At 38.9% G+C, this 14,573-nt stretch overlaps 1 protein-coding gene across 1 annotated transcript in view; it reads right to left on the bottom strand.

The window, feature by feature from the left end:
• Window positions 1–1,372: 1,372 nt before the first annotated feature.
• Window positions 1,373–14,573, bottom strand: part of DAPK1 (death-associated protein kinase 1) — a 54,361-nt gene continuing 41,160 nt past the window's right edge. Inside the window, exons 19-25 of the mRNA XM_009328194.1 lie at window positions 13,425–13,647; window positions 10,811–10,999; window positions 8,813–9,010; window positions 6,379–6,517; window positions 4,944–5,064; window positions 3,229–3,417; window positions 1,373–2,605 (exon numbers count right to left, since the gene is read on the bottom strand). Coding sequence (XP_009326469.1) covers window positions 1,373–2,605; window positions 3,229–3,417; window positions 4,944–5,064; window positions 6,379–6,517; window positions 8,813–9,010; window positions 10,811–10,999; window positions 13,425–13,647 — 2,292 coding nt within the window. The remainder of the gene's footprint in view (window positions 2,606–3,228; window positions 3,418–4,943; window positions 5,065–6,378; window positions 6,518–8,812; window positions 9,011–10,810; window positions 11,000–13,424; window positions 13,648–14,573) is intronic.

The raw sequence follows: 14,573 nt of genomic DNA, 5'->3' as shown, positions 1-14,573 counted from the left end.
AGGGACTGCCTCTGCAGTAAACAAACAAATAAATATTCCTCCAGCTGAGGAGGAATATACTGAGAAATCCCCCTGATGTGAAACAGGAGGTTCCTGGAACTTCAGAAGCCAGGCACTGCCTCTCCAGGATTGCGACTGTAAGGAAAAGAGAAGTTTCAGTCCCTTTCAGCTACAGAATATGAAGGACAAGGATGCAACAAGCAACAGTTTATTTGTAGAAAAATCCTTTAAAATTTTACTACATTGTAAGATTAAGGAAAAAATAGTATTAATATATGTACATACAATATATATAAACAAACACACATCGCACCATTAAAGTTACATGCTTTTTAGAACAGAGAATGGGTTATATTCCCTCATATCAATTTTAAAGTTATCACTGCAAGAAACCTTGCTTCCTTTTTGTTTTTATCCCCATCAAAGTTTTCAAGTACAGGAAGTAAGTAATGCAGGATCTAATAGTAGAAAACCTTTGTTATACACAAATTACAACTGACAGCTATACAATATTATTCTGCAGTATCCAACACTTGTGTTTTTTGAACTCTAAAAGGATATGAACTTTTACCTGAGGTGCATGGAAATAATGAAGCGTGGTAATTGGCAAGTTTAAGAGATTTTCACATTCTGATTTGACTGTAATTAAAGTTGATTAGGTATCACATGTCTATACCCATAGTACTGGCACAAGAATGCTCTGCGTGAGTCATCGCCAATGTCTTAGAAGTGCAGGAAAAATTAAAAGGCAAGCACCACTTGCAATGATAAGCATGCAGACAATTTAAGTGAAACAGAGGTAGCATGTTCTTGTAACTCCAGCAGGGTCATTCAAATCAACTGCACCCTCCCTTCTGCAAAAGGCACTCGCTTTTTCAGCTATAAATAACGTGGTTTTAAATTCAATCGGATTGACCACAAATGGTGGATTTCTCTCCTTACAAATATAAAAAAATGTTAAGCAGAGGACACAATGAAAAGAAAAAAGAATGGGTGTAAGAAATACACATTTCAGGTAATATGTGCTATTCCTCTCCCCCTACCTTTTATGGGGAGAATTGAAATATTTTATAAAAACAGCTGCAGTACATAATCCAAAAGTTGAAACTTTCCAGTTAAAATGGCAGTATTAAGCAGCACATTATGTATCAGGAATAATTTTAAAACACCAGAAGTACACCAGCCTTTTTAATAGATAAAGAGCAACAATTCACAGTTAGAAGTAGAAAGTTTATGCACAGAAAGGTGGTGCTGGAGAAGGATAAAGATCCTTTGATGTAAAACCTCATAAATGAAACTGCACAGAAACTCTTGTACTGTATCTTTTATCCTTTCTGCAGTTTGAAAAGATGTCCATGCAAAAAATTTGCTCTTACCGTGACACTACAGAGCTAATAGAGTTATATGATGTGCCACCGTTGCAACTGGACGCATAAGCCTCTTGACCATTAGCATCTAAATTTATTTTGAATACAGAAGATGCCTTCAGTAAAAAGTCTGCTGCATCTCTGCGACCTAATTCCCTCAGCTTAGACATTAGGATACCTACAGTGCTCTCAGGAGCATTACTCCACTCCTGCAGAAGGGCATGGACCGGGCTTGAGAGAAAGTCATTTTGTGTTCCATTATTTGTATTGTACTTTGCAACAAGATCAGGGAGGCCCAGGTTCATGGCCAGAAGGCACCAATCTTTGCCCATAGGATCAGGTGGATCCAAAAGTCGACTTAGTTTTCTCCTGGTAAGTAGATTCAGATCGGAAACATGAATATCCATTCCTAGGCTTCCCTGGGAGTAGACATCAAGACACCCAAAACACAGTATACTGCTAAAGCTCTCTTTATATCCCCCCATAGTGTTAGTTAGTGATGTCTCCTTTTGACTCTGTGCACGGAAAAAGTCTCTAGGCTGGTAGACCATTACTGGTTCATGATGTTCCCTCAGCTGCTGAGGACTAAGGTAGTATTTCCCGGTCAGAAGGCCTGGTAAGGTTGTGGCCATTAAGTTATCAATGGTGCTGCATACAGAATCCAGGAGTAAACAGCACTTGATCTTCTCCGTTTCCAGTCCTCTAACCTGAACCTCTATACCCTGACCATGGTTGACCAGCAGCACTAAAAGCTCAGCTCCACGATTCATAATCTTTGATCCATTTACCCACAGACGTATATCAGCATCTCCCTCTGTGCTTTGCTGATGAATCCACCTGCAAAGATTCACCTGAACTTTATGAAAAATTCCACAAGGAAATGGGGTAAGATGTTCCACAGGAACGATTCTAACACCACCATAAATCAGCACCTCATCCTCCTCATCTGTCCAAGACCTGTGGAGATTGTCAGTCTTTATGAGAGCAGGAATATCCACCATTGCTCCACTGCTAAGGTCCCTTGCACAAATATCCATGGCATCCAAGATCGGTATCAGTTCTTCCACATCACTATCTGTCACCAGACGCTGGATGTCCTCTATAGTGTACCGACCTCTATAGTGATGGAGGGCTTTTGGGTTCTCCACTGACAGGATTTTTCCAAGGACATTTGAACAGAGCCAGCGAGGATCCAGAAGCACAACATCTTGGACAGTTTCACTCTGCATAATGTTAATCTGTTTATAAATATGAAAGTTACTATTTACATCTTGTGAAGTACAAGATGATAACCCACGTTCTCTCTTGCCTAACTTACTGACCCAATCATTTAATTAACACTGCTGACAGGAGAAAAACAAACAGTGCATTTTAATTTCTTCCAAGTATTCAGAACAAAGAGCAGATCTTGTTCTTGATTTCCACTAGTAAGGAAGTCACTAGAGCCCAATAGCAGTAAAGCCTAGCCATGCCCTGCAAGCTATTTATGCAAAGGTGTTATTCTACGATTCAATTTCTAATGGACACACATAAATTTCTCATACGCAGTGAACACACTAGGCACTACCTCATTTAAGATGATACTTACAATTTCTGGGTATTTTACATTCTTACAACTATAGCAATAAACTGTAATCCTTCCTGTCTCAAAGAAATAATGTTAAATGAAATAGGAGTCACAAGACAATACCGATAACAAAAAGCATTATTAACCAGTCTCTACTTCTTATGATGACTTACGAGGGAGGAGGAAAAAAAAAGCGAAACAAACCATAGCCATTTGCTTAAATCCCATTAAGCAATATTCTACCAGAGCAGTACCTTGCTAATAAAGATATGCAATTTAGATAAAAACACTTACTTCTCCTATGCTATGCAACTGCTGTGCAAGATGCCGTAGGTCATCCTCACTTGCTAGGGGATTAAGCTGTTCCTGTACATCATATACAAACTGCTGCAAGGACATCAGCTGGTTGGGTCCATTCATCTTTCTCCATGAAGGCAGTGTGGAGATTACTTTTTCACACAGATGAGTCATAGGTGGACAAGTCTTACAGAAGCACAGAAAACATCCATTTGTAATTCTACTCTGCTGAGAATAACAGTACTATTGTTGTGTTTTTTTGTTTTTTTTTTTTGTTTTTTTTTTTTTTTTTTAAATGGAGGTTACAAGGTCTAATGCATTCATGATATATATTCACGTCTAAGGAGTTCCCCTTGTGACGGACCTTTACTCTTCCATCTGGCATTCACTTGCCATAAGACCTAACTTTTTCTAATAAAGTGAATTTCAGAAACAACTTTTTGGCTGTTGAAATAAGCAAACTTTCCAAACATCACCGTGATTACAAAGGGAATCCTGACACGTGGAACAAAGTTTGGTTTATATAGTCCTGCCTTGTCAAATGTGCTGACCACCTGAAACAGTGACTTTAGAAGTGTATCAATTGCCTTCATGCATCTAGAAGTTAATCTTTATTTCAGAAATTGTTAACATTTAATTAAAATCTGTACTCATCAGTATCTGTACGGAACCAATTTACTTCAACAGGTGAGACAGCAGAGTATCAGGTAAGAAGTAAAGGTGGTACTTTTATCTGTTGATTGTCTTGGACATCACTGATGCCTTCATCCTACGCTCTCAAGCCACAGCATGCACTTCTTATGCAGCAAAGCCCTCCAGATTTCAAGCTAGTGACCACAGCTACAATAAAGCTTATTAAATCAAGAGACCATTTGGAACGTAAAATGGGCTGAATTTTGCATAAAACCAAACATTTTCCTCAACCTACAGAATGAACTCAGTAATACATTAACTTTTAATTCATTTTTTAAAAAATATCTATCAGAAGTAGCTGCAGAAAGCCTTGTTGGCGTGTCACACAAGTAAGAGGGCCTTCAGTATAAAAAAATTTACATCCATCTAGCACAGGCTACATAACAACTTGACTTGGTCACCCTCAGTATGGAAGTTTCGGTAGATTCATGGTGATGACATCAAACCATGGCTATTTTACCTTTAGTCTCATATACATATACCTACACATACATATACAACTCCAAGCACATATTTTTCAGTTAAAAAGTGCAGTAAAAAGTTAATACATATTCAGTTCACTCATCTATATTGAGAATTATCTTCCTAACAGTTGAGGAAACTGTTATACTCTGGTGTTATGAAAAACTTAACTTGCCTGAAATATATTCTGTTTCTCTGTAATACTACGTTGATAAAAAAAGATTAAAAACAAACAAACAAAGAAGGGTCAAAGCTGGAATCCAATCACTGTCAATTCAAAATATGAAACTATAACTTTGAACTGAAAAATCTCAAATAATTTCCTTTCAAGAGAAGTCATTTTGGTGACCTGTACAAAACACCTACAATTTTGAAAATGCGGATTGAATCTTTGATGTCAGGAGTTTATCACCAGGTCTGTTATGCACGCTGCTAAAAAACTGAAACAGCACTCGTTTCTTTAAGTTTCGTAATGTAAGTACTAAATTTGCAGTAAATTATTACACAAGATTTTCACATTTTGGCTGGCCCAAACCAGACCATTAGACATTACTTACAGAAATTATCTGGCTTCTTATTTCTTGCAAGTGATTTCGGAGAAGCTTCATATCTTTAGACCCAGATGCTCCAGCATCCAAGACAAATAACTTGTCTGAAATTTGCAGATCATTTCCAAATCTAAAAGAGAAAAAACAAGCAATTATTTACTTAGTCCCAAATCCAGTTTTATTTCTTAATCCAGTTGTACTTCAGTCTTAAATTACACAAGAGTTATTTTTCTTCAAGGAATGATGAAAAAGTTTAAGTACTGATTATGCTAAGATATTTTATAAGCACAGACAGTATAGCTGCTCACTAATTTTCTTGAAAATAGAGATATTGAGAGAATATTGTTGTCTTTCCTAAGGAAGAAGGCTGAAGATGTGTAAGAAAATTACAGCTGCATCACAGGACTTGTAATTACAAAACCAAGCATTTTACTAGAGAAGGGATAGCAGGAATTAATTCTTTTTAAGGTCTTCATATTTGTTGTTTTCTTTTTTCTCACTTTAAATAGTCCAGTTGTCATTGCTATTGACACCAGCTTTCTTTCTCACTTCCTTTTGGCTTTTCAACTGCATGTACTTGTTTTCCTAGCTCTGGGCTGATTTGCACTTAAAAGAATTCCAACAAAGATTACACACAGGTATTTTCTGTTGCTTTATTTCAATTGATTAAGATACTGCCCTGCCACTATTGTGCTGGAATTCCTACATCTGTTTCTCATACAGTCCAGACAAGTGACCACACTCACAAGTATGGATGGCTCCTCGTACCATGTGTTACCCACCTACATGCTGTGAATATAAATTATTGTTACTTTATACAGTAGTATGTTTATGAAAAATTCCCTATTTCCATCTACAATTAGCATGCTCTCCAGACATTTGCTGAAGAAGGCTAGAAATTTCCCTAACTTCTAGGTACCTCTTGGATGACCTTGTCACCTGCGTGACTCCACAATGTCCAGCTCTTCACGAACTGTGTATGGAGTACCTCCAGGCCTGGTTTAAGTTTTTTTCCTACCCATTCTAAATCAATTCGGAGCAAAGGGTGGGTCTCCTGTAAAGATTCTTCTTTTGCACCCAGAGTTTGTAGCTGGGAACTGCCCACTTTTCTGAGACTTGTGCAAAACCTGAGCACCAAGATGTTAGACAGATGGCTGATACAGGCCTTTGGATGTATCCTAGTGTTTACAGGGTGAGACTTTCTGAGCCTCAACTCATTTTTGCACCACTTGGCTCATTTTAGCTCATTTAAGGCAGCTCACTCACTGTAATATTGGTAAATTTTTCAATTTTTGCACAATATAAGCTTCCTGAACATACTCAAAATATCATATCATAAAGCTTAAGCCACATAAAAACCTTTTACGTATTCCTATGCATTTTAGTATTTTTTCTTTCCAACTGACATGTTTAAACACTACATATAAATACACTCCCCACTTACCTGTTCCTGATTTCCTTCAACAACGACATGTCTTTGTCATACCAAAACTCTCCCCCAACAGGCCGAGGAAGATTCACTATGTCAGCATGTGTGGCGACCAAAACAACACACAGGGGACTTTTCAGCTTTCCACCAAACGCTAGAAGAGAAACAAGAGCACTCCCTCACTATGAGACATGCCTATGGAGATGGCTGTCTTACTGAGCCAGGAAAGTAGCATTTTACATTCTTCATACCAATCACTTTTGCAGTGGATTTACCAACGGTAAGCATAGCCATACTGTGCTTACACCACCGGTGCTTTGGCTGTTATCTGCCTATAGGATTATCTATATAACGTCCAGTTTGAATAGCTAGACTCTTTGAATAACATCAGATACATTGATATTACATGACTATATTGCTTTAACAAAAACATTAATCAATAGCACTAATGAAATATCTATTAACTACAATCTATAACAGCGTGGGGAAAAATAATTAAAAATTACAGCTTCTTGAAAGGGTTTCTCATCATCTTTGGATGGTCCTTAATACTACAGGTGCAGAGTAGAGGACTGTAAGTAGAACACAAAATGTCTACAACATTCATACGGTGGTATGAATGCTATTTCGCAGTACTTACACAAACAATGACCTCTCACTTAGGTGAGAGTTAAGTAGGAAAGCCTGGCAGAAACCATGAAAAAGAATGAGAAAGAAAGATACAAATGGCATGAATGAGGTGACAGTACGGAACACAGTTTTCAATCTTTTCTCAAACTGATCTTCCAGAAAAGAGAAGACACCATTAGACTATTTTTAGAAGAGATAGTACATCCAATCCTGCTGTTTTAAGTCTGACAAAACTTCACATGGGAGAAATATGCTTACATCACTGCTCAGTTTTCATCAACTAAGAGCTACAGAATCTTGATTCATTCATAAAAAGCCAGTTTCCCAAATCTCTGCATAGCACTTCAAGGTCAGTATTTTCTAATTGTAAATTTTTTTTTTTTTGGCAGCTGAAGGGCTTTTCCAAAAGTTTCAGGTTTCTGCTAACATCAGTTACTACATATTACTTGAGAGTTGTAATAGTAAAAAAATGCATGGGTACCCAAATTGAGCTGATCAGTATAAACACTGATTTAAGCAAAGTATCTAAATAATGCTGATAATTACATGAGTAAGAAGAAATTATTAACTCAAAGTCTAACTTGGCCAAACCAAGAACTAAGTTTCCTTGCTAGACTGAGGAGCCATGAAAAGCTTTCAGCAATTGCAAATTAACTGTGTTTTCAGCTTTGATACTTTCCTGCAAATTTCTGAGCTTTTACTTCCAGAAGTAATTTCATGTTGGTTACATCCAAGTGCTTATATTGTTAAGCTTGTGATTTGACCAAAAATGGAAAGTGAAAGACCTGCAGATGCCTGAACTGAAAACTGAAGGTCTGCCTCGGCTCATCATTATCATTATCTGGCTGAGATAATGCATACAGAATTGAGCAGAATTGAGCAGAGAACAAAAAGAGAGGGGAAATACTCTTTGCACTATGTAAGTATTTGATATGCTTGTCTGGTGAGCCCCTAGCAGCATTACAAATGTCCATGAGCGCTGAGTGAGATCCACTGGCTGGAATAACATTTTGGTTCATAGAACCAAGACACATGTCAGAGGTTGGTTCACCCATGAAACTGTCAGAGTTTGCAGACCAATGCTCAGATACAAACAGGAACAAATTATATGGTATATATACCTAGACCTACAGACCTTTTAAGAAAAAAAAAAAGTTAATTTGTTTGCCTGCCAAGTAACTTTCAGTTTGTTAGAAAGCTTGAATATAAAACAAGTAAACTTATTAAAACCTGTGCAAAGTCTGACAATATGTGAAATGGAATTTACTAGAAATACTGGTTTCTGTACACCCTGATGCAAAGGTTAACATATTTGAAAGTCCATGTACAAGTCTAGTTAAACATGTTAAAGTGGCATGTACTGAGAGGTAACGCCACTCCATAATGTTGTTCTGTCCTCGCTGACAAGACCAATTTATGCTGGAAGCACTGTTAATTGGGGTTAGATATAAGTAGAGTTTAAGCAATGTGTCTAAAACTAGTTTTAAATGGCTCCAACCCTCTGAAACACTTTTCCATGCAGCTTATCTGACATAAAACTTCATCTGCCATTTACAGATGTAAATCCCAGTGCCACAAGAGGCTGCACTGTACCTCATGACCCTTTTTAGTTGGACTAAGTGGTGTGTACAACTCTTCACACTTGTTCCACAGATAAAATTTCCTGTCTCTAAGAAACCTTGTGTAAGGTGTGTTTGAATACAGGGGGATGAAGACACATAACAGCACTCAACATGGAGGATGTACAAAGTTGCAGAGAAACACAAGAAGCTTTATCTTATAGTCCCCTAATATTTCATTAACAGGCAGAGGAGCATACCTATTGGCTCCTCAACTGGGACTAAGGATTTCAGGAAACTGAGCCAAAAGGTCACTTGGTTTAGCTGGATTTCATAAGGCTCCTCGAGACTAAAAAGCACTATGTGAATTGCAGTGGGATCATTCGCAGCAAAAAAATCATAACAGCAGAAATACACAGGGTTCCCAGAGAATTCCCAGATGCTGAAATCACCAACTCCTGAAAAACAGACAAACAGATGAAGAGATCACACTTCGTCAGTAAGCACGAAGCATCTTTCAGCCATGGAAAGACAAACAAAAGAGTTAACCTGATTTAAACTTTCACAAAGATAAACGTATGCATGTGAGAAAGCAAGACTGCAAATGCAATCATGAACAAAGGGAATGGGTTTCAGTCAGTCTCAAAGGCTGAGAAGTTGGGTCCTCGCAATCTGTTCCTCTCTCACATTCACTTCTTTAGGACATTCAGCTGGATGCCACATGGAAGCACCTGTGTGTTAAATGCATGCAGCATTACATATTAAATTGGCCTTTGCCTTGCACAACAGCAATGGATCTTGTAATTCCCTTGAAAAACAAGAATAATGGTTCCCATTCTTTTCCTGCTTACCCCAAAAAGCTCAACATTTTAATTAATTTTCCTTCTTAACATGCCACTGCTGGTATTAAAAACAGCTGAAGGACATTCTCAAAGAAAGCCACATTGCTTTACAGAACTGTACTGTTCACGTCACGTTAAGTCAGGACTGAAGAATCACCATGTTAAGGATCCCAACAGCACCGTGCTTCTTTTTGCCATCTCCTTTAGCTTCAGGTGAGAAAAGTATTAGTGTGTTGCACTGTATGGCACTTCCCAGACTCGCCATTTGATTAGGGTGAAGTCTGCTGCACTTGTACTACGTCTATTTAAATAAATGCTGATTAAGATGTACCTCAAACTTAAAACCAGAAAACTCAAATCTGCTGTTATGAGTACAGCTATTCAGAGTTCACCCATGCGCACACTTTCCTTCTATATCAAGACAGCACAGAGAAAGAAAAGAAACCCCTTCTGACAGTCTGTTACATAACTCTATTTTCACTGCAGATTTGACTTGGTTTCAAGTCACACTGAAAGAGGAAATTATCCTGGACAAAGAACAAGCTTTAGCTACACGCCAAACTCTTCAGCATCTAGGACAAACGTTTTGTCACAGCTTGTGTTAGTGTGCATATACTGCATTCATAAATACGTTTCTCTCTCCAAAATAAAATCTTGATTACTCCTAACTCAGCCTCAAAATTGCAGCTGCTAAGGTGTGCAAAACCTTATTAAGAAGAGATCCTACTGGGAGAGATCTTACCACCTACATAGTGATTCGTATGGCTGGTGGTATATATGCACCATTTGTATGGTCTTCACAGTCAAAAGCCATATATGTACTTACGACAACTTCTCTGACTGACCCCTGTTACTGCTACCTGGTTGCAACTGCAGAGCATTTAGCTTCCTTTCAAAAAAATTAAATCAGAAGCTCCACTCACCATGTTTGGTGAGCTCCAGGACTCACCAAACATGCTCCAGTCCTGTCATGGGGCAAGAATGGTAGGTCCTTCATACAGCTGGGAACCACTTACGTGGTGAGGACACTTGGGTCTATGGGACCAGATTAAATCTGATAAAATCCCCAAATGACATACAGTGTAGGTGAAGGAGCCTTCACACTTGTAGCCAGTCTGCCAGCCCACTCCTACTATACCAAATCCCTCCTTCCTCCTGCCCCACTTATTTATCTCAAAAACACATGTGACACTATAAGGATCTGACGCGTGATTAGTATGAGTATCACAGGTAGAGAACTTCATGCAGATTTACTTTCTGCTTAAACAAACCAAACCCCACCAGTGTTGGATTCTCAACCACAGTCACTACCATACTTAGTCAGAATTTTTTTTATTATTTTTATTTTTAAAAACAAGCAACATGGCATTAACCATCCCGCAGCATTAAGGCATGCCAGCCCAGGGCTCTGCTTACCATACAAGCAGGCATTTTGAATGTCAATGGCCTTGGTGGACTGGTCATCAGCAGAGCAGTGAGAGTGATGAGCAGGTGAAACAAAAGCTTCTAATACCCCTTTGGTCAGGCCCGGCTCAAACATCATACTGCGGCTTCTCACGCTGACATTCTCACAACCAGGATAAAGATTCGTAATGCTTACTGAAACTGGGTCAGGGAAAGGAAGATGAGATTACAAGCCATGTGAAAATCACAACCAGATTACTTCAAAATAAAATAGAATAAAAGCTGATTAAAAAACCCAAACTGCTCTTCAAAGAAAGGAGATGACTACCAAGCCGTGAACATACACAACTACAACCTTATTGTGAACGATGAAAAGGAAAATATTAGAATGATCCCATATAGCACTTACTGCCCTTTAGCAGATATACTGCTGGATGGGAAGCATAGAAAAAACCTGAATGATTTGGGAATGAAAGGTTTCAATAGTTAAAGTTCTTCTATGTCACAAAGATATACTGCTTTTTTAGCTAAAGGCTGCAATTTCATAGCATGGTCTATTTTTATGGGCATGGAAATGCTACATATTCATATACTTGATTGCTGTAAGTTAAGGATAAAAATATCACTGTGTAACAACTGTTTCTGGGGAGGGGGGAAAGAAAAGCAGGCCCTTAACCAAAATTATTTTACTAATAAGCAGTTTGTTTAGTTCCTGCTTAATTCAGAGTCCCTAAGAGTAAATGACAAATGAAAGGACTTTTTAATTGACTTGCACCATCTAGTGGAGAAAGTAGAGAGTTCTTTCCCCCACTAGAGGCTGAATTCTAATATTTGGGTTTTAATATACAAGAAACTACGTGTCATGTTTGATTTTCTAGTGTAATGTTTAAATCTTTAGGCCCTTGTAAATAAATGCATGGTGAATTCACACACTTATTTTTTAGAATTTAAACAAACCTAAGCACATGATCAAATATAGACCAAACTCTGCTAGTTTAAATGTTTATCTGATTATGTCACTCAATCCATAACATTATTTACATGTTATATAATGATTTCATCCAAAAAGAACAGATACTGAAACAAACAAAAACCAAAAATCCAAACATTAAAATAATGCCATAGTAGCTTTGTTTGCATAGAACCGCACAAGTTTCAAGTGTGCATAGCACTGTGCAGCTTTCTGGTTTTATATCTAGGTAAGCTATTTTCAAGTGCCTGCTTCCAACTCACCATTATTTCTATAATGATTTGCCAATGTGACTGGCAGTCTTGTCTGATTTTATGATGTTGTGAGCACCTAACACCTGTCTTCTGGTTCTGGTTGGTACCAACCAACATAAAAAAAAAAAAATCTGTCTTTGGTCAAAACCTTCCTGCACTGCCTCCAGGAACTGATATTCCCTGAGTGACTTATCTCCCCTTGTATGACACAGTAAATTAAGATAAATAAATCAAGAACTTCTGATTGATTCATGTAATCAATTTCTTTATTCTGTTGTCACAGATGTGAGCCCCTTGCCTTAAGTAAAGAGCAAATGCAGTAACAATCTCTGTGCCAGGTATCTTGTCTTGTTAAAAGCCACTCTGTGAGTACCTATAGATTCCTCAGGTGACTAGAGAGAAAGTAGAGATGAAATCTACTAGTAGGGCTGTTCTAACATTACTTAAAAAGCATGAATGAAACCTAAACCTGCAAGTATTATCCAAAGGTTTTTAAAGAAAAAGGCAACCCTGACCCCATCTAAAACTTACGTAACTAAGACTACTTCTAAACATCAATTTAAACTTGAGCTCCTCGACATGCCTGCTTAGCTTGTATACATTGCACAGCCTCTCAGTGTTAGAAGAGAGACCTGGACAAACAGTGCACTACTCTTTCCAATGTCCTTCTGCCACAGCTGTGGGTTCTTCCAAAGCCGGGCACATGTTGAAGTGTAAACCTAGTTAGTTCCTCCACGTCCTGCAGCTCTTCCCACTTCACACAGGCCAACTGGTGCTACACAGGCAAAGTTTCCCTATTATTTGCACACACTTACTTCACTTCAGAAAGCCTCCATTTTCACCTTGTTTGGAGACAATTTTAGACATGTCTAACTGGGCTAATCCACTCCTGTACCTGACGGAAAAAGCACTCCAAAGCATCAGAGGCAGTTCTGAATCCTCTATTATTACTTAAAGATCACATAAAGATGCAGCGACTGTTTCAATTTTGCACACTTTATTGAAGCTACTCAAACAAAAAGGCTAACAAAACATAATCCCCAAAACCATGATGGTGGAATCTGGTAGTGACACTGGCGTTTGTAGCCTAGGACTTTTTGTGAAAAGTAAACATCAGTGTTCACAAGTCCTGTCCTCCACTCTCCAAGTTCACTTATGCAGCATGTGAGTAAACAAAACCTTATCTACTCCTACACCCTCCACACCCACTGCTTCTCTTTGCTCTTACTTTAGGTACGAGCCTCCGCACAGAGAAGTCAATACCCTCTCTGTTTTGCTTTGGTTTCTTACATGCTTAGCCTGTCCTGTCTTTTGCAGTGCAGCCGACAGTTCTTCCTTAGGAGCTACACAGACAAAGAGGAAAATGTTTTCTCATTCAAACGTTACATCTTCGAAGCCATACCTGAAGGTTTGGAAGACAAAGGAGATGGGGGGAATCTGGTTGAGTTTGTGGAGGAGAGCCTAGGCCTACGTCTTCGGAAAAAGCTTCGTATCAGGCCGCACTTGAGAGACTCCACGAGGGTTGTTTTCCCAGTGCCAGAGTGCCCAAACAGCTTCAGTTTAATCCGGGGCTGTGGATTCTGCGTGTGCCGCAGCTGCTGGATAAAAAGCCCCCGGTGTGTATCCTAAAATTCAACATGAAGAAGAAATCAGAAGATGTGGCAGGGAACTTCTGCCTCCCAACACACTCAAAACACAGGGTTTAGGTAACGCTTTCTTGCCAGGCTGGTGTTCATCTGGATCAGTTCCTCCATCTGCTTCATCATGCAAGTGATCAGTTACTGGCAGAAGGGCAGGGACAGGTAGACAAGGCACAGCTGACTGCTTGCTCTCAACAGCCACCTTGAGTCTTCATGAAAATCACATATGACTTCAGGCGCAACATTAGTGAATGGGATCATTTTGATCTCTGATTGAGAGGGCAAAGGAGATAAAACTAGTCGCTTTCAGTACCCATTCTCCTTACCTGTCAGTCTCAGTAGCATAACCAATATCCATAATCTTATATAACATACATGCAGCATTGAAGAATTTTGCAGTGACAGCTGCCACCTGAGCAATCCAAAAACTCAATGTGCATTTCCCCTCTTCTTTACACCAACTTTTTCTGTACTTCTTGTATTTGGGAGAACTCTTCTCTTCCCGCTCCCTCCTCCCCGCTCCCAGTACTCAGTTTATTTCCACTTCAGTTCTCTGCAAGGTAAATATTGCTTTTCCCAGACCACTCTTATCTCTCCTTTCCCCATACACTTATTCTTCTTTACCTTAACAGACCTCTTGCATACTATTCACCTTCCATTTTTCTAACCCTCTACTGCAAGTGTACATCCTTCAGACTGGTTTCCCTCTTTACTCCCAGGCTTCAATAGATCTGCCTCCCTACTTAATTCTCCTCTCTCAGTTTGCCCTCTGTGTGCATTCACTGTCTCTTCCACAGCTGCAATCTCATGCTCCTACACAGGCCTTCCTCAAACCCAATCACATCTCCTACAGAAGAGCTTTCCATTTTGAGCTCCCCCATTACCCATCTATATCTTGTCTTGTAATATCT

This window comes from Pygoscelis adeliae, unplaced genomic scaffold (assembly GCF_000699105.1).
Source record: "Pygoscelis adeliae isolate BGI_AS28 unplaced genomic scaffold, ASM69910v1 Scaffold45, whole genome shotgun sequence".
In the NCBI taxonomy this organism is placed as follows: domain Eukaryota; kingdom Metazoa; phylum Chordata; class Aves; order Sphenisciformes; family Spheniscidae; genus Pygoscelis; species Pygoscelis adeliae.
The sequence above is the reverse complement of the archived record's forward strand: the minus strand, read 5'-3'. Positions and strand labels throughout refer to the sequence as shown.